This window comes from Pleurodeles waltl, chromosome 10 (assembly GCF_031143425.1).
Source record: "Pleurodeles waltl isolate 20211129_DDA chromosome 10, aPleWal1.hap1.20221129, whole genome shotgun sequence".
Lineage (NCBI taxonomy): Eukaryota > Metazoa > Chordata > Amphibia > Caudata > Salamandridae > Pleurodeles > Pleurodeles waltl.
In genome coordinates, this window is record NC_090449.1 from 423,382,547 (window position 1) to 423,405,695 (window position 23,149).

General features: G+C 50.5%; 1 protein-coding gene across 3 annotated transcripts in view; it reads left to right on the top strand.

The window, feature by feature from the left end:
* Nucleotides 1-23,149, top strand: part of CFAP70 (cilia and flagella associated protein 70) — a 947,035-nt gene that overhangs the window by 451,949 nt on the left and 471,937 nt on the right. For all 3 annotated transcript variants that reach the window (XM_069210675.1, XM_069210677.1, XM_069210678.1), the window contains one exon: nucleotides 22,900-23,031. In XM_069210675.1, coding sequence (XP_069066776.1) covers nucleotides 22,900-23,031 — 132 coding nt within the window. The remainder of the gene's footprint in view (nucleotides 1-22,899; nucleotides 23,032-23,149) is intronic.

Here is a 23,149-nt window from a genome sequence, read left to right on the forward strand (position 1 = left end):
TGGAAGCGCCACTCAGGCAGACGGTGTCGAATTTCTGCCTTGAAATGGGAAGAAATCCTTGAGTGAGTCCTAATACAGCGGTCTTCGGACTGTCAGCACTGGTGGTCTTTGGGCACCCGCGATGATGGCGGTCTTTCCAAAAGACCGCTGAAGTGGTAATGAGGGCTTTAGTCTCTCAAGTATCAGGTCAAAACCAGAAAAGGTCCTGACTGTCAAAAGAGGGAAGAGATCCGCAACCAGTTAGATGGCATATCTGAGGATTTCAGCTAACCTGGGAGGAGGTTTTTATGGATCATTGGTTGCTAAATATCATTTGATAAGGATATGTGATTGAATTCCTCTCTTTGCCTCCATAGTCCAGTCTCATCTGAAATCCTGTTCCCAAGCACAGAAAGCACTTTTTGGGGACAAATATCTGCTTTACTGAGCATAAAGGCCATAGTTCCACTAACTCTGTTGGAGCAAGGCCAATGATCTAATTAATTCTCGTTCTTGTAGAAAAGGCTTCAGAAGGCTTTGGACCAGTTTTGAACTTCAAATTGGTCAATCTTTAGGTAAAACTATCCATTTCAAGATGGACTTAATCCAGAAAGTGATTCCGTGATTTTTCAGGGACAGTTTTTAGTCCCTATAGATCTGCAGGATGCTTATCTGCATATACCCATCTTCCAGGATCATCAAAGGTTCTCAAGGTTTACAGTATAGTGGCTTCGAATCAGCTCCAAGAGTGTTTTTCTATTTAAACTTTATTTTTCAGTTTTGCTTATAAAGGTAGTAACAGAAGTAGTTACATAACAGAGGCATTGTACTTTCAATGCAGAATGTATTTCAATAGGTGGGGAGTTGAATAACATGCATCACGGTCAGATAGGGCCGGTTGTGCAAAAGAAGAATTGTAAAGTTACAGCAGGAGACAGTGTCATGAATGCCTGCGATTCTTGCCAGGCTACCTCTACTCATAAAGTTGTACTGTGTTCCCATCAAAGTATTTTTTTACTACGAGTTGTGAGTATCATCTGCTTTGTGGTGATGTTGCTATGCAGTTAGGGGCTGCCATATATCTCTGGGTCTAGATGCAGGGAGGAACAGTTCAGCATATAATTCCAGTTGCTCTTGACTGTATATCAAGTCTGCAATCCAACTTTTACATTTTGGTGCTCCTCCCGTTTCCATCTGCAGGCAACCAGTCTGTTCGGCAGTAGTAGGGCGATGGCCCGTAAATTTCCTTTACAGGGCAGCTTTGTCCTTGACACAGCCAAGAAGACAAACAACAGGGTCTAATTGCACCTCTGCGTCTATCATAGCAGATAAGGCTGCAGTAACCTCTTTCCAAAATGTGCGTACACTACAGCATGACCAGGCTGAATGGAGGACCCCCACCTCATGCATGGTGCATCTAGCACAACAATCATTGTTATGTAACCCAAATTTGTACTTGTGTACTGGTGTGTATTAAAAGTGATGCAGGAATCTATAGTGTATGATACGAAGACTACTGCTGGAAGAGACCAGAACAGTCTGTGGCTCCTCTGAAATTTCACACCCTAAATCAGCTCCCCAACTCATTTTGGGTCTGTGAGGTGTCCCCTCTGTCCTCCTGGACCACCTGATAGAGTGAGGTAATGAAATGTTTAATAGATATGGCATCTAGGATGGTGACCAACATGACGAAGGTCAGGTTTCCCTTTGGGAATTCAGAGAGAGTATTCCTACAGTTGCTATGGAGCCTATGGTATATTAATGTGTTTAAAGATGAGCTGGGAGCAACACCCAGGAATTCTGTGAGTGATAAAGAGGTGCCATGTTTGTAAAGATTACCCCATGTAATCAAGCCCTTTGTTCGAAATTGGGATGTCACCAGCTGCTCGTAGGTGACTGGCAGCAGTGGGTGGCAGCATTGCAGGTCAGGGGAATAGATCAGGTCTTTTGTCTACCGTTCTTTTTAGCTTTTCCCATGCTTCAGTTGTACACTTGGCTGTTGGCACATCTCCAGTTAAACCTCATATGGGCAGACCAATGAAGGATGTCAGAAGAACCAGGGCTTTGCTATCTATCTCTACCGCCAGGTGGGGTAGGAAAGGAGTAGGTTTGTACCAGTGAAACACATGATGTGCCTGGTTCCATGTAACGTTCCATGCCAGGGGCCTCAAATCCCCCACAACATAGGGGCAAAGTATGTGTTTCCCATGTGACTCTGGGCTGTTTCTCATCCCATGACAGGCGGACTAATTGTGACCTAAGTGCAAAGAAAAATGCTGCCGTTAGCAGGATCTGGGTGTTTAAAAATAGGTACAACAGTTTCGGTGGAAGCACCACGTGCCCTGCACAGGATAATGGTAGTGAGATCCATCTAGTGATCTAGTCAGTGATGGTGTTAAGTGTGGTGCCATAGTTTGCCTGTGTGATCACATTCTTGTCTCAGAGAACCAAATGCCCAGTTATTTAGTCTCATCTGCAAACCATCTGAGAAGGAAGCCTGGTGAGAACTGTGGTGTCTTGGCTGTCAAGAGGCAGATGTGGGATTTGACCCAATTTATGTGATTTCCTGAAAGAGTGTCAAATTGTATAAATTCCGGCAGTATTGCTTTAAGAACTGCATTCAGCTTCTGCAGATAAAAAGAGTTATGTCAGTGGCTTAAAGTGAGATTAATATGTGCTGATTTATGTATCACAGAGCATTGTCTGAGTATTGCTACCAATGTTTGACTGCTAAGGGTTCAACTGCCAGCTCAAATAGGAGAGGCAAGAGTGGACATCCCTGCTAGTGCCTTGCAGTACTTCAAATGGTCAGGACAACAGCCCAGTGATGCACACTCTGGCAAGGGGGTAAGTGTAAAGTAGCCGTATTCAGTGCAGGAGGCGGGCGACATACCCATCCTCTGCATGATAATAAAAAATATATAAAAAATATATTCCCTTAGTGTCTTAGTGGCATCCAAACACACTGCAGCCGTATCAAGCTCAGGGTTCAGGTCTTGCAGTAGAGCAAAAAACGGTCTTAGGTTGTATGTGATGGATCGACCAGGAATAAAGCCCATCTGATCCAGCTTCACCAGGGAGGGCAGCAAGAGCATACGTCAATTCGCTATCATTTTTTCCAGTATCTTGGCATCAAAGTTTAATAAAGATAAGGCCAGTACGAGTCACAGAGATGAGGGGCCTTATCAGGCTTTAGGAGCATAATGATGATAATTTCTCTCATGAAGCGAGGGAAGACAGTAGGCTGTTGTGCCTCCTCATAGACTACCAGTAGGCAGGGAGTTAACAATGACGCATATTGTTTATAGAACTCTGCCGGCTGGATCTGTTGTGCTCCGTGATTTAGTTAGGAGGCCACTCCCATGATTATGAAGAGTACGAGAAGAGATGATCCCCAGCTCATGGTGAGGCGAAGCTGGTCATCTATTTTAGATTTTTATGTCTTTCCTGCAATAACACTAGTTGGACCAAATGGCGGTCGATGTATGATGGGACCTTTCTCATCTTGCGGTTTTTTTTTTTAAGTCCCTGCACATTCCACGTCATATAGGCTAAAGTTTTTCCCATCATTGGGGGATTCAAACCTGTCAATCAACTGGTGGGTGTAATTAGATAAGCTTGGCAGCACTTGGAGCATGATAGCACACTCTCGCCCCTGAGGAGTGGTTTGTACAAAAAAACTAAATCATAAAGATGAACATTACATCAACCTATCCCCTTCACCCATCACATTGGTGGCCCAAATCCACCAGGACACAGTCCCCACCTAGATACAGTAAACATGACCAACAATATAACAAAGATGTATTCCAACTGTGAACAAGGACAGTGGGTATTATTTGGGATAATCCCTCTAGGAGCAAATCAGAGAGCTGTGTATTGACATTCAACGTGGGTTAAGAGCATCAGAGGTATCCATTATGAGCCTCCCGGCCTGCTGCAGTATCAATAAGAGCAGTGTTTGAAAAGTTTCAGCACTCAATCCATCATCTTGTGTGTTGCTTTGTTTGCCCTAAGTGGCAAGGGTATGCCCAGACGTGGGTCTCTTTCTCACTGTGCCACTTGATTCAAGCTAGCCTGGCTGATGAGGGTTGATACCCTGAAACCGGTCCCAGGATGCTTCTTTCAGGGCCAGGGAGGACTGGTCTGGCAGTCAGGCTGGACTGTCCCATGAGGTACAGGGTCAATACTGATTTGCATGTGGCTGGATCCAAACTGGGATAGCATGGGGAGCAAAAGAATGATGGAATAAGACCTGATCTGTAACTGGGGGTGAGTGTTTGAAAAGTTTCAGCACTCCGTCCATCATCCTTTTGTGTTTCCCAACTATGCAGAGATCACGTCGTTATGTATAAATCGCAGGGGCCATATTGAAATACAAATATACAGAGAAGATATAGAACAAATGTTAAAAAATCTCAATGTAAAACATGGCACATGGACATTCAATACAGTATATTACATTTTTAGAATCACAATTTGAATGATGTTTCAAAGTCCAACTTTTCTCATTAAGCACACATTTTCACCACAGTTACAGTCATACATGCCGTACAATGCCCACAAAGATAGTGTCCAGTCACAGGTCCTAGACCTCACAATTGATAAAATGAGACTGGTTCAGGGTCATTATAAACTCGGACAAGCAATCCCTCAAATTATTTCCTCTCTTAAATGCAAACAAGGGTCTTTCCCTGTGTGTTTGGGCTGTTCTTAACCAATACCAATTCTTCAATATGACCCTTTTAATCCTTTTAGATTCAATACCAAAGGTTGTTACGCATGTTAATCTTGTCTGAGCCTGTCACTCCTTCACTTGAAGAACAGTATCTCAATCATAATACCATGACCTTTTTAAAGATTGCTTAACCAAGCGATATGGGTAACCTCTGTTCATCAACTTCAAGAGTAAGCCTTAGCCTCTATAAATTAATCCTTCTTTCTGGTGCAGTTGTGTTTGATATGCAAAAACTGCCTGAATGGACAATTATCCCTTACATTTCTTGGGTGGTGACTGGTATATTTTAAGAGAGTGTTCCTCAATGTGGGCTTAGTATATTGGGCAATATAGTGACAGACATCATCAATAGTAATTTTCAAGTCCGGAAAATTCATTGAGTGGTTGTTATACTCTTCTGTGAACCGCTGATTATTATCCTGATTATTCAGCCACTCATGGAATTCCAAAAGCTGCGATGACAGGTTAAACCACTGTCCCTCCAAATCCCAGTCAATCAAAGATGACATCAGGATTAGAAAGGTTCTTCTAAATCATGCTTTCCTGAAAACCTGTGAGCTGGTTCAGAATGTAGAATTTATAAGAGCAATATTTCGTACAAGCTAGACACTGTGGCGGTCATTCTGACCTCGGCGGTAAAAGGCGCTTACCGCCGGTCAGAAAACAGCCATAACACCGCCGCGGTAAACCGCCACGGTCATTCTGACCCGCAACTTGCAAACCTCCAAAAACCCGACATCCACAAAAGTCCGCCATACCAAAGGTCAGCGAAAAGATGGCGATGACCAAACCTCCACCGTCACGCCAACAGAAATACGCCCACACTATCACGACACACGAATCCACGCGGCGGTCTTTCAAACGCGGTATTCCATTGGCGGTACACACCGCCGCGGTCAAAATACACACACACATAGAAAACTCAACCACATTGGTCATTTTGAAACACACACACCTGATACACATACTAACACCACTCCCACACACCCAACACAATATAAAACACACACCCACATCACCCACAAACCCCTGCGACCCGAAATTATTGACGAAGGCTAGAGAGAGAGAGCACAAAATAGACAAACCCACAACCCAGAGGCACACAACACCATTACCCACACAGAATCCATGCACCAAACACCACACACCACTACACGCACCACACTCATCACCACAAACGCCACCCCACACCTCATCCACACCACCCCATGGCACCCCAAAGACACCCCAGGTTCAGTGACGCAGAACTCAGGGTAATGGTGGATGAAATAGTCCGTGTAGAGCCCCAGCTCTTCGGGGCACAGGTGCAGCATACCACAATTGCCAGGAAGATGGAGCTATGGCAAAGGATAGTGGTCAACGCGGTGGGACAGCATCCACGCAATCGGGATGACATAAGGAAGCGCTGGAACGACCTACGTGGGAATGTGCGTTCCATGGTATCAAGGCACAACATTGCGGTGCAGAAGACTGGCGGCGGACCCCCACCTACTCCCCCAGAATTCACAGCATGGGAGGAGGAAGTCTTGCACATCCTGCATCCTGAGGGCCTCGCAGGAGTAGGCGGAGGAATGGACTCTGGTAAGTCAAATCTTCACTACTTCATTCCCCCCACCCCACCTGCATGCCAAATCATACCCCCAACCTCACCCCCACCCCCATCACACCAACTCCTTGCAAATGGCTCACCATCACAACCCACCCATCACAACACCTAGCCCTGCATGTGTCCACAAAGCATGGACACCCATCACCAAAGCATGCCCACTGCACACACACATCACCCCCACAAGCCACCCTCACAAAAGCCCCCACAAGGGAATGCCTGCACTTGGGTACACGGACACCCACCCATCACACGAAATGCCACACACAGAAGCAATAACCATACCTTCATACCCCTGCAGGACCCGAACGCCACCACACCGCCACGGAGGGTACAGAGATGTCCATCCCACCCCCAGAAGAGGCCCCCAGCGATGACAGCAGCTCTGTCTCCCTGGACCCAGATGACCAGCCCGGCCCATCGGGGACCTCTGGACAGTCGGTTCCCCACAGACAGCTACAGGCTACACCAGACCCAACCCCCTCTGGGAACACCAGCACAACTCCCACCCAGCGGGCCCATGCCTCTGTCTCCAGGACACGTCAATCAGCGGTGTGTCCACCACTACAGGGCACCCAGGTTGACCCACCACCCCAACAACAACAGGGACCTGGGGGCAGTGGTAGTGGGCACACCGTCCAGGGGACAGAGGCCCAGGAACACAGAGGAACTGGGAGGGCTGCTGTGCGACAGGGGGGGGACAGGCCAAGGGAACCCACTCTCCAAGAGGACCTCTCCTCCATCATGGGAGCTTACCACCACTCCCAGGAGACGATGGTGACGGTACTAGCCAGGTTCCAGGAGATCCAGGCACTGCAGGAGGAACGGTACATGGGGTTCAGAGAGGAACTGAGGAACATCGGTTCCGCAATGGGGACCATAGTCGTGGCCCTTAACCAGATAGTCACCACATTGCGGGACCATGTGGCACCCCAAAGGGCCACTGTCACTGGCCCAGGCCAGGAACAGCCTACCACCTCCGCCGGCGCTAGTGGACAGGAGGCCCCCACACAACAACAGGCCACCAGAACCCCACCTCCTGCAGAAGAAGAACCACCCCGCAAGCGGAACCTGAGATCTCACAAGAAGACAGAGTAGGATTGCAAGACCCCCGCCAGCATAAGATACCCCCTGATGTCATCCCACTGTCCCACATTGTCACCCTGTCCAACCTTTAACTGCCCCTGCTCCATCCTTCCACAGGCATATGGACAATGCACCTGTGCGTCTGAGAACTGGACTCTGCCATGGACATTACTCCACCCCCACCCATCACCGATTTACAATCATGTACCTATATGTAGCACTTTAAATAAATCACTTATTGCACTTAAAATAACAGGAGTCTGCTTGGATTCTTAACAAATGTATTACACATAAAGGTGCAATAATGTCCAGTTACTTTGTGATGACAACATACCAATATCAATAAGCTTTAGTCCATGGGCAAACAAAGCAGAAGTCACGCAGTGGGTCATACAGCTCTGAAAAGGGAAGGGAAAGTCACAAATCAGTTAACAGGAACTGGGGGTAAACACAGACAGTAGAGACGCATGAGGCCTTAAGTAAATGTAATATGGCGTGGGTGATTCTTACCTGTGTGCTACTGAAAATATTGTTGTATGACTGTATCCCTGTTGTCCGTGTCGTCCCCATCGTCTTCCTCCTCTTCACTCTCCACAGGCTCCACAGCTGCTACAAAACCACCATCTGGACCATCCTCCTGCAGAAAAGGCACCTGGCGTCGCAAAGCAAGATTGTGAAGCATACAGCAGGCCACGATGATATGGCACACCTTCTTTGGTGAGTACATTAGGGATCCCCCTGTCATATGCAGGCACCTAAACCTGGCCTTCAGGACCCAGAAGGTCCTTTCTATGATCCTCCTAGTTCGCCCATGGGCCTCATTGTACTGTTCCTCTGCCCTGGTCCGGGGATTCCTCACTGGGGTCAGTAGCCACGACAGGTTGGGGTAACCAGAGTCACCAATTAGCCACACACGGTGTCTCTGTAGCTGTTCCATCACATAAGGGATGCTGCTATTTCGCATGACATACGCGTCATGCACTGACCCAGGGAACTTGGCATTTACATGGGAGATGTACTGGTCAGCCAAACAGACCACCTGGACATTCATCGAATGATAACTTTTTCTGTTTCTGTACACCTGCTCACTTTCTTTGGGGGGAACCAAGGCAACATGGGTCCCATCAATGGCACCAATGATGTTGGGGATATGTCCAAGGGCATAGAAATCACCCTTCACTGTAGCCAATTCGCCCACCTCAGGGAAAATAATGTAGCTCCGCATGTATTTCATCAGGGCAGACAACACTCTGGACAAAACCTTTGAAAACATAGGCTGAGACATCCCAGATGACATGGCCACTGTTGTCTGAAAAGACCCACTTGCCAAAAAATGGAGTACTGACAGAACCTGCACCAGAGGGGGAATCCCTGTGGGTTGGCGGATGGGGGACATCAGGTCTGGCTCCAGCTGGGCACATAGTTCATGTATAGTTGCTCTGTCAAGCCGGTATGTAAGTATGATATGTCATTCTTCCATTGTCGACAGGTCCACCAGCGGTCGGTACACGGGAGGATTCATCCTTCTCCTCGCAAGTCCCAGCGGACGGTGCCTAGGAAGGACAACATGGAGCACAGAGTCAAGCAACCCACAGGTTCGTTCACACAGCTTGCACAGTACACGAATCGCTATGCATGGAAAGGCTTGTATGAGTGGGAAGGCAAGGCCTAGGCCTGTGTGATGCAGTAAAAATTATGCCATGTTGGCCCTTGAAATGGCGGCTGCCTGACCTGTGAAGTGTGACAGTGGGATGTGAGGTCAATGCGCTGGCGTGGCACACTGTGGCGGTAGGCGGTCGAAGACCACGGTGCTAAGCCGCATTGGTTAACATTGAACCCTATGGGTTTCAGGAGCCAATGACAATGTGCGCCGGCGGTCGCGGTACGCACCGCCGCTGGCGTGACCGCCATTTTCTATCTGATTAATCACTCGAGACCTGATCATCCACAGGAGAGGACCTATACTGCAAGTGCTGCTGTGACCTCGGTCTGGGAGATACAATGGCTGCTGCGACTGGGGAAAGGGCCCCTGCCTTCACTTCAGAAGAATTGGAGAAACTTGTTGATGGGGTCCTCCCCCAGTATGCGCTACTCTACGGTCCTCCAGACCAACAGGTTAGTACACAGGGTGCACGTTGAATGGGCTATGCCTGTGTTGAGTGAGGTGTATGTAAGATGGTGGGGAGGGGAGCGAATGAGGAGTGCAACGCACGAAAGATGAGAGCATGTGCCACATGGCAAGGTTGGGGAGGGGGGGGCCACTCACATTGACCAGGCAGAAAAGTAATGAGATTTCCTTTACCACCCTGTACATGTCACATAGGTCAGCGCCCATCAGAAGATCGACATTTGGCGTGCCATCGCCAAGGACGTCCGGGCCCTGGGGGTCCACAACAGACGGGGCACCCACTGTCGAAAGAGGTGGGAGGACATCCGCCGCCGGACCAGAAAGACCGCCGAGTCTCTGCTGGGGATGGCCTCCCAACGTAGGAGGGGTGCCAGCCGCCAATTGACCCCCCTGATGTCACGGATCCTGGCGGTGGCCTACTCCGATTTGGATGGGCGCGTGAGGACATCACAGCAGACACAAGGGGGTGAGTATCAGCACATTCTGCTATCTTTGCGTGCAGTGAAGGTGTCTGGGTGGGGGAGGAGGGCTGTGGCTATCTCTAGGCCAGGGCGCATTCTGTAGGCTAGGCCCCTCCGTTAGGCATGGCCCTGTGCCCCCGCCCCCCACCTCTGTAGGGTGCCAAGTACAGCTATCCATGGTCCGGCCTCACCCATGTGTGCATTTGTCGTCCATAGACCTGTAGGCCTAGTCAGAATAACTGAGTAGTGTACCCCGATTGCGCGGCCTAGTGCAGGGGGCTTCTGTGTCTGTCCTCTCTGCCAACGGTGTTGCCAATGCATGCACTCAACCGGTCTTCATTTCTCCCCCCCCCCCATTTTCTTTGTCTTCCTGTTCATGTGTGCATTAGCATCATCAGGCGGAGGAGAAGTGGCATCGGCGCACGAGGGAGCTGCATCTCACATGGCCCCGGAGGGCCATGCAACAGACTCCGAGTACACCAGTGAGACGGAGGGCGAGTGGAGCTCCACAACGGGGACCCGTGGAGACGTCAGCGACACCGACACGTCCTCGGAAGGGAGCTCCCTTGCGGTGGCGGCAACATCCGTGCCCACCGCCACAACAGGTACAGCCGCCACCCAGCGCACCAGCGCCGCCCTCCCAGCAGCCCCTCAGCCTTCGCTCCGTGCCCGCTCGCCCAGGAAGGCGAGCATCTCCTTCGCCCCAGGCACCTCAGGCCCTGCCCCAGTTACCCCTGCTGCCCTCAGTGAGGAGGTCATTGACCTCCTCAGGAGGCTCATTGTTGGGCAGTCTACCCTTTTGAATGCCATCCAGGGTGTAGAAAGGGAGGTGCATCGGAGCAATGCATACCTGGAGGGCATTCATTCGGGTCAGGCTGCCCATCAGCGATAGTTCAACGCTCTGGCCTCAGCACTGACGGCAGCCATTGTCCCTGTCTCCAGCCTCCCTCTTCTGACTCCCTCCACCCAGTCCCAGTCTCCTGTTCCTCTGCCTATCCCATCCACACCATCAGACCAGCCTGCACACACCTCTACACCCAAGGGCAGCTCATCCAGACATAAGCACCACAGATCCCACAAGCATTCACCCAAGCAACATCCAGATGCAGACATGCCAACAGTCACTACCACCTCTGTGTCCCCCACCTCCTCATCTCCCTCCTCCCTCCCTGTGACGTCTCCACTCACACCTGCATGCACACCACCATCAGCCAGTACTTCCATCACCAGCACACCCTCCATTACAGTCCGCACACGTGCAGTCACCACCCCCACTGCCATTTACACGTCCCCTGTGTCCTCTCCCAGTGTGTCTGTCACCCCCTCTTCCAAACCACACAAACGCAGGCAGCCACCCACCCAACAGCCATCCACCTCACCACAGCCTCCGTCACAAGCACCTGCACCCAAAGACAGCACACTTGACTCTCCTACAACCACATCCTCTTCCTCCACTCCCATACCCACTACACCTACCCGTCCCTGTCCTTCCAAAGTGCTTTTCCTTTCCAACTTTGAACTCGTTCCAACCACTGACCCACCCCCTCCATCTGGTAAGAGTAAAAAAAGCACCTCAGCCACCACCAGCCCTGCATCTACTATGACCATAGTGCAGGGCTATTGGAGTCCACCAGCTCCTAGGGCAGGAACATCGGCCAGCAGCAAGGGGACAGCCAGCCCACCCCCTGGGAAGAGGACAAGAAAAACTAAGGGCTGGCGCGACAAGCCTGAGACGGCTACCACCAAGGACAGTAGCCTTGCCCCGTCACCTGCCACATCATCAAAGGGAGGCAAGGGCCACAGAGCTTCAGCGAAGGAGGGCAAGGGCAGCAGGGCGAAGAAGTCAGGCAGCAGGCGAGCTGCCCAGGAGGGCCCCACCAGCCCCATTCCGGTTGTGACGGACGACACCCACGGGCCCAGGACTCCATCACAGGAGGGCCCCGCGACCACAACGTGGGATGGCGAGTGAGCTGGAAGTCTTGGCCAGGTCTGGCTCCCTAGAAACACAGGACAAGCACCGCTGAACATGGGCCCGCCGTGAGAAGAACCGCTGAACAGGGGCCTGCCGTGAGAAGCACAGCTGAACAGGGGCCCGCCGTGAGAAGCACCGCTGAACAGGGGCCCGCCGTGAGAAGCACCGCTGAACAGGGGCCCGCCGTGAGAAGAACCGCTGAACAGGGGCCCGCCGTGAGAAGAACCGCTGAACAGGTGCCCGCCGTGAGAAGAACCGCTGAACAGGTGCCCGCCGTGAGAAGAACCGCTGAACAGGGGCCCGCCGTGAGAAGCACCGCTGAACAGGGGCCCGCCGTGAGAAGCACCACTGAGAAGAACCGCTGAACAGGGGTCCGCCGTGAGAAGAACCGCTCCGCTGGGCCCTTCCTGTCAAGCACCGCTCCGCTGGGCCCTTCCTGTCAAGCACCACTCCGCTGGGCCCTTCCTGTCAAGCACCACTCCGCTGGGCCCTTCCTGTCAAGCACCGCTACACTGGGCCCTTCCTGTCAAGCACCGCTCCGCTGGGCCCTTCCTGTCAAGCACTGCTCCGCTGGGCACCGCTGTCTCAAGCACCGCTCCGCTGGGCCCTTCCTGTCAAGCACCGCTCCGCTGGGCACCGCCGTCTCAAGCACCGCTCCGCTGGGCACCGCCGTCTCAAGCACCGCTCCGCTGGGCCCTTCCTGTCAAGCACCGCTCCGCTGGGCCCTTCCTGTCAAGCACCGCTCCGCTGGGCCCTTCCTGTCCAGCACCGCTCCGCTGGGCACCGCCGTCTCAAGCACCGCTCCGCTGGGCCCTTCCTGTCAAGCACCGCTCCGCTGGGCCCTTCCTGTCAAGCACCGCTCCGCTGGGCCCTTCCTGTCAAGCACCGCTCCGCTGGGCCCTTCCTGTCAAGCATCGCTCCGCTGGGCCCTTCCTGTCAAGCACCGCTCCGCTGGGCACCACCGTCTCAAGCACCACTCCGCTGGGCCCTTCCTGTCAAGCACCGCTCCGCTGGGCCCTTCCTGTCAAGCACCGCTCCGCTGGGCCCTTCCTGTCAAGCACCACTCCGCTGGGCCCTTCCTGTCAAGCACCGATCCGCTGGGCCCTTCCTGTCAAGCACCGCTCCGCTGGGCACCGCCGTCTCAAGCACCGCTCCGCTGGGCACCGCCGTCTCAAGCACCGCTCAGCTGGGCCCTTCCTGTCAAGCACCGCTCCGCTGGGCACCGCTGTCTCAAGCACCGCTGGCCCATTGACAGTGCCGGTTCTGTGTCGAGCAGGGCTTCACGAAGCACTCTGGGCACCATGACTCCTCCATTAACAGTGGAGTCGGTAATCCATCTGATGGACTGTGGCTTTGCACTCCCCAGGATGGCACAGTGGGCAAGCCACCCACTGTAGAGACTTATGAGACTGTGGCTTTGCACTCCCCAGGATGGTACAGTGAGCAATCCACCCACTGTAGAGCCTTGAGAGACTGTGGCTTTGCACTCCCCAGGATGGCACAGTGGGCAAGCCACCCACTGTAGAGACTTGTGAGACTGTGACTTTGCACTCCCCAGGATGGCACAGTAGGCAAGCCACCCACTGTAGAGACTTGTGAGACTGTGGCTTTGCACTCCCCAGGATGGCACAGTGAGCATGGAGGCCCCTCATGGATCTGGCGTCGTGGACTCATGTGGCTGAGGTCCCCCCCCTTCCCTTCCCCCTGAGATGCCTGTAGTTTTATCATCTGATGCCCCAGCAGTGTTCTCTCCAATGGTATCTGGTCTTGTGTGTGGGCTTTGCACCTGTGTTTGTGCACATTGGCCCACGGACTATGGAACTTTGACAGAATGGGCAGGACTTATTGCCTATGTATATATTTTTTACTATGTTCATTCCTTATTTTGTATCTTTCATATTGCATATTTCCCATGACTTCAATGGAGCTATATTATACATATATTTTAAAGATCATTTTATTTGTGACTTTGCATTATCCCTGTGGGTTTGGGGGGTGTCACTCTGACTTGTTGCTCTGCATTGGTGTGTAGGTATTTGGGGTGGGGGGGTGGGTGTATGGCGTATGTGTGTGCCCGTAAGCTTTCCTCCTCCCCCCTCCCCCCTCCCCTGTGTCGTAGGTGCAGTACTCACCGTTGTCGTCTGCGCCGGCGTTCGTACTCGTGGTAGATGAGCAGGTAGACAATAGCTGGTAGGATGTTTAATTCGGGTTCCATGCTGTCCTGCGTCCTCGTGGAGTGTGTATAGGTGAGCGTTTTCCCGTTCGTAGTCTGTTTCCGCTGTGTTTTTATCGGCTGGGCTCCCGCCCCGGAAAAGGTGGCGGATTGGTGAGTTGTGATAGGGTGGGCGGTACATTGTCTGCCGCCTGCCTGTTGGCGGTGACCGCCGCGCTGTTTGTCTGTCCCGCCGTGGCGGTCGGAGTGTTAAAGTGGCGGGCTGTGTTGGCGGTTCCCGCCAGGGTCAGAATCCCATTTTTTTGACCGCCTGCCTGTTGGCGGGTTGGCCGCCGCTTTATCACTGACAGCCAGGGTTGCTGGGAGGGCGGTGCTGGTAGGGGGGTGGCGGTGTACCTGTAGAAGTGGGGGGCACAGATTTTGCCGCCACCATAAGGGAGCTCCCATCGGAGGACAAGTCTGTGTCGCTGGTTGCAGATCCTGTGACCGCCGTGGTGCTCCCCTCGCCCTCCGTCCCACTGGTGTATTCTGAGTCTGTGGTGTGGCCCTCCATGGCCATGTGGGATGCAGCTCCCTTGTGCTCCGGTGCCACTGTACCTCCGCCTGATGATGCTGATGCACACAAGAACAGGGAGACCACAAAAAGGGGGGGTGCGTCAGAAGAAAGACAGGTTGAGTGCATGGCTTACCGCTACCGTTGGCGGACAATACAGACACAGCAGCCCCCTGCACTACGTCGCTCTGTTGGGCTCTACAGATGCAATTCCTGGGATATGTCCAACATGGCTATGGTCGACATCTGCACACATAGATGACACAGGGGCATGTATACCTGTACTTGGCACTCTACAGAGGTGGGGTGGGGTGGGGTGCCACATGGCCTGCATTACGGAGGGGCCTAGTCCACGGAACTCGCCCTGGCCTAGGGAAACCCACAGCCCTCCTCCCCCACCCAGACACCTTCACTGCACGCAAAGTCCGCTGAATGATGTTGTACTCACCCCCTTGTGTCTGCTGTGATGCCCTCAAGCGCCCATCCAACTCAGGGTAGGCCACCGCCAGGATCCGGAACATCAGGGGGGGTCATGGTTCGACGGGCACCCCTCCCACTTTTGGGAGGCCATCCCCAGCTGAGCCTCCGCCATATTCTTGCTCCTCCCATCTTTTCCGGCGGTGGGTGCTCCGTCTGTGGTGGACCCCCAGGGTCCAGACTTCCCTGGCGATGGCACGCCAAATATCCATCTTCTGGTGGGTGCTGACCTACATGACATGGACAGGGGAAGAAGAGAAGTCATTACCATCTGCACCGTCGAAGTGAGTGGCCCACATCCCTACCCTTGCTATGTGGCACATGCATTCACAGTCCTTCATGCACGCAGAACTGTGCCCCCTTCCTTCTTACAACCAGCCCTCTCCACACCGGCATAGCCTATACAACATGCTCCCTGTGTACTTACCTGTTGGTATGGAGGACCGTAGAGTAGCGTGTATTGGGGGAGGTCCCCGTCCACGAGCTTCTCCAACTCCTCTGCAGTGAAGGCAGGGGCCCTTTCCCCAGACGCACGAGCCATTGTCTCTTCCAGACTGGGGTCACAGCAGCACTTGCAGTGTAGGTCCTCTCCTGTCGAAGATCAGGTATCGAGTGATTGAACAGATAGAAAATGGCGGTCACGTCCGCAGCAGTGCGTACCATCACCGCCAGCGTACATCGTCATTGGCTCCTGGGACCCATAGGGTCCAATGTTAACCAATGCAGCATTGCGCCGCGGTCTTCGACCGCCTACCGCAACGGTGTACAACACCAACACAGTTACCTCACATCCCATTGTCCCACTTTAGAGGTCAGGCAGCCGCCATTTCAGGGGCCCACATGGCCTAATTACCAACTGCGTCACACAGACCTAGGCCTTGTCACACAACACAAATACAGGCCAGATTTTGTGTATGAATGGTGTTCTGTGTAGACTGTGGGTACATACCTCTGAGTTTTTTGACTCTGTGGTCGCTGTTGTCATTCCTAGGCACCGTCCGCTGGGACATGTGAGGAGATGGTGGAATCCTCAGGTGTACCGACCACTGGTGGACCTGTCGATAATGGAGGAAAGACATTTGATCATCACCTACAGGTTTGACCGTGCCACAATCCAGGAACTGTGTGCCCAGTTGGAGCCAGACCTCATGTCAGCAATCCGCCATCCCACAGGGATCCCCCCTCAAGTGCAGGTGCTATCAGTGCTCCATTTCCTTGCAAGTGGGTCATTTCAAACAACAGTGGCCATGGCATCAGGGATGTCCCAGCCTATGTTTTCCAACGTGTTGTCCAGAGTGTTGTCTGCCCTGCTGAAAAACATGCGGAGCTACATCGTTTTCCCTCAGGTGGAGGATTTGCCTACAGTTAAAGGTGACTTCTATGCCCTTGGACATATCCCCAACATCATAGGTGCCATTGATGGGCCCTATGTAGCTCTGGTCCCCCCCCCCCACAGGAGTGAACAGGTGTACAGGAACCGGAAGAGTTATCATTCGATGAATGTACAGATGATATGTTTGGCAGACCAGTACATCTCCCAAGTAAATGCTATGTTCCCTGGCTCTGTGCATGACGCCTACATCCTGCGGAATAGCAGCATCCCATATGTGATGGGTCAACTCCAGAGGCACCGGGTGTGGCTATTAGGGGACTCTGGTTACCCCAACCTGTCATGGCTACTGACCCCAGTGAGGAATCCCAGGACCAGGGCATAGGAACGCTACAATGAGGCCCATGGGCGGACTAGGAGGGTGATCGAACGCACCTTCGGCCTCCTGAAGGCTAGGTTCAGGTGCCTCCATATGACAGGTGGTTCCCTATTCTACTCATCAAGGAAGGTGTGCCAGATCATCGTGGCCTGCTGTATGCTTCACAATCTGGCTTTGCGACGACAGGTGCCTTTTCTGCAGGAGGATGGTCCAGATGACGGTGTTGTGGCAGCTGTGGAGCATGTGGACAGTGATGAGGAGGAAGCAGAGGAAGAAGACATTGACAACAGGGACTCAGTTATCCAGCTATATTTCCATTGACACACAGGTGAGAACACATTCCTGCCTACTACATGTACTTTCACACTTCTACCTCTGTCCTGTCTGTCGATTTCAACCAGTATATGGTAACTGAGTTGCACATTTCCCTTACGGTTCCACAGGTGTGGTTTCCAACGTGTGGCATCTGCTTAGATTCCTCATGGACTTGAGATGTGTGACATAGGTATGTTGACATTACATTTGAAAACGCATTTTGTCACTGTCATTGCTAATACACATTTTCGAAATCACAGACTGACACCAGATTGTTTTGTGCTTCAAGGGTGTTTATTGAAGTGCGAAATATTGGAGGGGGGTTGTAAAATGGTGAGGGGTGATGGTGGAGGAATGTCCATGGCAGAGTCCAGTCTATTAGTCTCACAGGGGCATTGCCCATCTGGGCATAGGAAGTGGAGCTGGGGCAGTTCCAATATGGACAGGGTTACAAAGTGGGACAGTAGGATGACAATCAGGGTGGTCTCATTTGTTGGCGGGGGTCTTGGCATCGTGCTCTGTCTTGTTCCTGGATCTCAGGGACCGTTTGCGGGGTGGTTCTCCGTCTGCAGGGGGTGGGGTGCTGGTGTGGTGGTCCTGTGGCGGGGCTTCCTGTCCACTAGCGCAAGGCGGAGGTGGTGGGCAGTTCATCGTCCATGCTAGTGTCAGGGGCCCCTTGGAGTGCCACAGTGTCCCTCCTGGTCTTAAGTATTTCCTTCAGCACCCCTACGATGGTGCCCAGGGCGGAGCTGATGGTTCTGATTTCCTCCCTGAAGCCCAAATACTGTTCCTCCTGCAGCCGCTGGGTCTCCTGAAACTTGGCCAGGACCGTTGCCATTGTCTCCTGGGAGTGGTGGTATGCTCCCATGATGGAGGAGAGGGCCTCATGGAGAGTGGGTTCCCTAGGCCTGTCCGCCCCCTGTCGCACAGCAGCCCTCCCAGTTCCCCTGTGTTCCTGGGCCTCCGTCCGCTGGACCGTGTGCCCACTACCACTGCCCGAGCTCCCTGTTGTTGTTGGAGTGGTGGGTTATCCTGGGTTCCCTGTAGTGGTGGACACAGAGCTGATTGACGTGTCCTGGGGACGGAGGTATGGGCCCGCTGGGTGGGTGCTGTGCTGGTGTTACCAGAGGGTGGAAGCTCTGTGGTGGCCTGTGACTGGGCGTGGGGAACTGACTGTGCCGAGGCCCACGATGGTCCGGGCTGGTCATCTGGATCCAGTTGGAAAGAGCTGCTGTCATCACTGTGGGCCTCTTCTGTGGGTGGGGTGGAGATGTCTGGACCCTCCTGTCTGGTGACGTTGGGTAGTGGTCCAGCAGGGGTGTAAAAGCATGATTATTGCATCTGTGTGTGTCATGGTGTGCAATGGGTGGGTGACCGTGTACCCCAGCGCTAGCATTCCTGTGTGGGGGCTTGTGTGATGATGGTTGAGGGGGGTATTATGGGTATGTGCAGTGGGCATGCTTTAGTGATGGGTGTCCATGCTTTGTTGTGCCATGCAGGGCTTGGTGTTGGGATGGGTGGTTTGTGTAATTAGTACATTTGTGAGGAGTTGGAGTGATAGGGGAGGGGGCGAGGGTGGGGGTCTGTGATAGCATGCAAGTAGGGTGGGGGATATGATAGTTAAGATTTGACTTACCAGAGTCCATTCCTCCACCAACTCCTGCGAGGCCCTCAGGATGCAGAATAGTCAAGACCTGCTCCTCCCATGTTGTTAGTTGTTGGGGAGGAGGTGGGGGTCCACCGCCAGTCCGCTGTACCGCGATGAGGTGTCTTGAGACCACGGAAGGCACCTTCCCCCGTAGGTCGTTCCACCTCTTCCTGATGTCGTCCCGATTACTTGGGTGCTGTCCCACTGCGATGACCCTGTCGACTATTTTTCGCCATAGCTCCATCTTCTTAGCTATGGAGGTGTGCTGCATTTGTGATCCAAATAGCTGTGGCTCTACCCGGACGATTTCCTCCACCATGACCCTGAGCTCCTCCTCCGAGAACCTGAGGTGTCTTTGCCGTGCCATGGGGTGGTGTAGGTGATGTGTGGGGTGGTGTATGTGGTGATAAGTGTGGTGATATGTAGTGGTGTGTGGTGTTTTGTACGTGGAAGTAGTGTGTGTGATAGTGTTGAGTGCCTGTGGCTGCTAGTTTGTGGATGGTGGTGTCTCTCTCTGGCCTTCTTTTTGAATTTTTGGTCTTAGGGGTTTGTGGGTGTGTGTTTTATATTGTATTGGGTGTGTGGGAGTTGTGTGTGTATGTGTATCAGGTGTGTGTATTTGGAATTGTCCAATGTGGCAGTGTTTTGTAAGAGTGTGTGTATTTTGAGCGCGGTAGTGTGTAACGCCAATGGAATACCGCGGTTGAAAGAGCGCCGCGTGGATTCGTGGGTCGTGATAGCATGGGCGTATTCCTGTTGGCGTGACGGTGGAGGTTTTGTTTTCACCAGTTTATCACTGACCTTTGGTGTGGTGGACTTGTGTGGGTGTCTGAATTTTGTCAGATTTCAAGATGTGGGTCGTAATAGCTGTGGCGGAATTCCGCAGCCGCGGCGGTGTGTTGGCGGTCTTCTGCACGGCAGTAAGCGGCTTTTACCGCCAATGTTGTAATGACCCCCATAGTCTGTCCTGGAGAAAAGTATATTCTTCCAATTGAAGGAGCTGGAAACAATCCATCTGATTGTTCTAGGATTTGCTCCTTTGCAGGAAGGTTTTGAATCGAAAGTATGACAAAGTCTTTCATGAACGGGTGTAGGTCTAAAATATAGACTAGGACATATTGTTATATCTAACTACATAGCCAAAATATTGAGAACATAAAAATCTACAGTTGTGCTTAGATTTTCTATACCTAACTCCACATATATGTACCATGACTATATATAAAATAAAAGTTATGAATATCTGGAGATAAGAACTTTAAATCTATACTTCCGTATATGCACACATTTTTCGATATTTTGGTCCTCAATATTTTGGCTACGATTTTAAGGTATAACAGTATTCCCCTACTGGATATTCCAGACTACAACCCATGAACAGACAGGGGATTACCCCTGTTCAACATCTCTGCTGTGATTTTTCTTGTGTTTCAAGAACGCATCTGGTATCTTAGGAATTCACATTCAGGGTCTTCAGAATTATGTAGCAGGTCATCTGTGTAACTCAGATAAATGCTGTCTTTCTAATGTTTAAGAATTAGGTAGGAAGTGCCTTCGGATATAAATGCAATTTCTTGCTCAATGTATATTACCTGCCTTTCTCTTATTCCTACTAATATTCAAGGCTTTGAGGTCCATAAGAATGGATGGAGCCTCAGTAATTCTGATTTCTCATGTCCTGCACTGCATCTATTGATTTCCTCTTCTGACCCTAATGAAGATTTGTCCAAAGTGGTGTTGCCAGTGTGTTCTCCCCTTGTTTCTGGTTCATTCCGTTGGAAAACCTTATCCTGTCTTCAATTAGCACCTGGAGGTTCACAGGGTCGGCTTTCAGGGAAAGAGGTTTTCACAAGAATTAGCAGTGGAAGTAGAGGCTTCCAGAAATCAATGAATCGTTCAGTTTTTATGCCCATCTTTGGAATTCTTTTACAGCATAGTGTGGCACAAGAAGTATTAATCCCCTCAATACAGAGGAAGTGCATATTCTGTTTTTTTTTCAGGAGGAGTACCACCTAAGCCTCAGGGTTGCAATATTACGATTTTAAGTGGCCTCTATTAAGGCCTTTAGGGAATCCTGAGGTGGTGTCAAGGATTGTGAATCCTTTGCTTGAACACCTTCTTAAAGGTTTTTCTATTATTTCTCCCCTTTTGAAACTGTTGGTTCCCAGTTGAGATTTCCTATTGGTTTTGAAGACTTTTAAGCCACCTCTCTTTGAGCATTTACCTTCACTGGCTATTAGGCACATTACTCTTTAGGAGTGTTTTCCTGGTGGTAAACATCTCTGCTACAAGGTTAGGTGAACTAGGCTTCATTCCCTCTAAACATTCTTCCTTCAGAATTTTTCTGATAGGATAGTTTTAAGGGTTAGGGCCTTCCATTTCCTCCAAGGCTTCTTCTTTTCACCTTAAATCGGTGATCATTTTGCATGAATTGTTTTAATCTCTTTCCTCTCCTGAAGAAGTGAATCTGCATTGAATGTATGTTAAAAGAGCATTTCAAGAGAGTGTATTCGTTTAGACTGTCAAATGCACTTTTTGGGGCCCCAAAGAAGGGTTATAAACCTTCTACCCAGACCAGGAGCTGTTGGATCAAATCCTTAATTGTTTTAGGTAGCAGGATTCCAGGAGTTACTTGTCATTTGAGGGTCAGGCAAAATCTATAAAAAGCATAGCTACTTCAAGGCTTCTTATTCGTCAAGATCTGCAAGGGCTGCTAATTGGCCCTTTCTTTTGGCTTTTCTCAACCATATTATACTTTGACATGGTGCTCCATCTGTTAAACTATTCTCTCTTCTATGATTTAATATGTGTTGGGGTTTCTTCATCATATTAAATCATAGTCTGCAGCAATTTGTGTTTTGTTGTTTTATTTTCCAGCCCCATTGGCTTCTTAAGCTTGGGTATTCCTCATAGAGTAAGGTCAAGAGCGAGAAAGGGAATGAAGAGGTAATGTTTTAATTACTTACTGGTAGTTCCATTACTCTAAGTCCATCTTTCCTTGCTTTAATTGTCATTTCCCTCACGCAGATTGGTCAGTATGGCCAGTTTATGACTTTAGAGGGTGTTCTTTTAATCATTAGCTGAATTATGTCAGAATGTGTTGGAGTAGAAGTTCCTAATATACATCTGAAAGAAGTGAGGCAGGTTAAGGATGATATTTTGATTGGTGTTTGCAGCTTGGCAGATTATCTTTACAATGTGGGTAGGCCTTATAGAACATGGAGTAGTTCAAAGAAGAATAGACTCAGGCTAATTGAATTACTGGTACGTAACTGAAGCATTATAGGCAAGTCATTTTTTCTTTCCTAACTCCTTTCTTCTTTGCTTCGCTTTTTAGATTGCCTTACTCATTTACTTCTTCACCATATACCTCTGTTTCTTTCCCTGTCTCCTCTAACTGCTTTGATTTTCTCTCCAACCATCTTCCCTACTTTCTCTCCCTCATCCTTACGTTCACTCCCAACTCTTTTCTTACCTTCTTACTACTTCTTTCGCTTCCATTTTTTTCAAATTGTTCAAATGTAAGTCATTCTGTCTCTTCTTTTACTATTTAACTCTCTCTAATTCAACCCTTTTCTCATGTCCTTTCCCTTGTTCCTTCTCTGAATCATGCTCATGATCTTTCCCTTCTACACTACTGCATTCCATCCATCAATTACTATCCTTTTATCTCTCCTTTTCTCTTTAATTCTCCTCCAAACTATTATTACTTTTACTCCATATTTAAAAAAAACATATTGATATGTTTCAGTAAATATTCATGATCTGTTTTGAATTGTTTTTGTCATAAAAACTGGAAACCCAGATAGGAAAATATTTTCTTAATTGGTCCGCTAAAAGTAGACCAATGTAAATAATAATCCGAAAAATAACAAAATACCTGTTTGTCATTATTTGCCCTGTTCTACCACCTGCGCATTAGAGTATTTAATACATGCTTAGGAGGTTCCAGAAGAGTTACAGAGGGTTGATAGTTGACTTTTGCAGGGTTTGAAGTGTAATAGTGCCTATTACTGAGATATTCCATAAATGTTTTTTGCTTTGTTTTGTGTAGCATGCTGTGGTCAAGATAGTGCGAGAGAAATACATGAAGACAACTGCATTTGAGGATCCGGACAAGCTGCAATCATTTCTGAGTGATCTATATGTCTATCTGGTTGATCAGATGCATGTGGCACTAAATCAGGTGGAGACTAGAGCTGCTCTCACATTCTCTGCATGTTTAGCCCTCTTTTTTTGTTCTGACTTGGCCCTTTTCATCTGTTCTATGATGCTCAGGCCAGTGCACTGTTTTCCCAACTGTT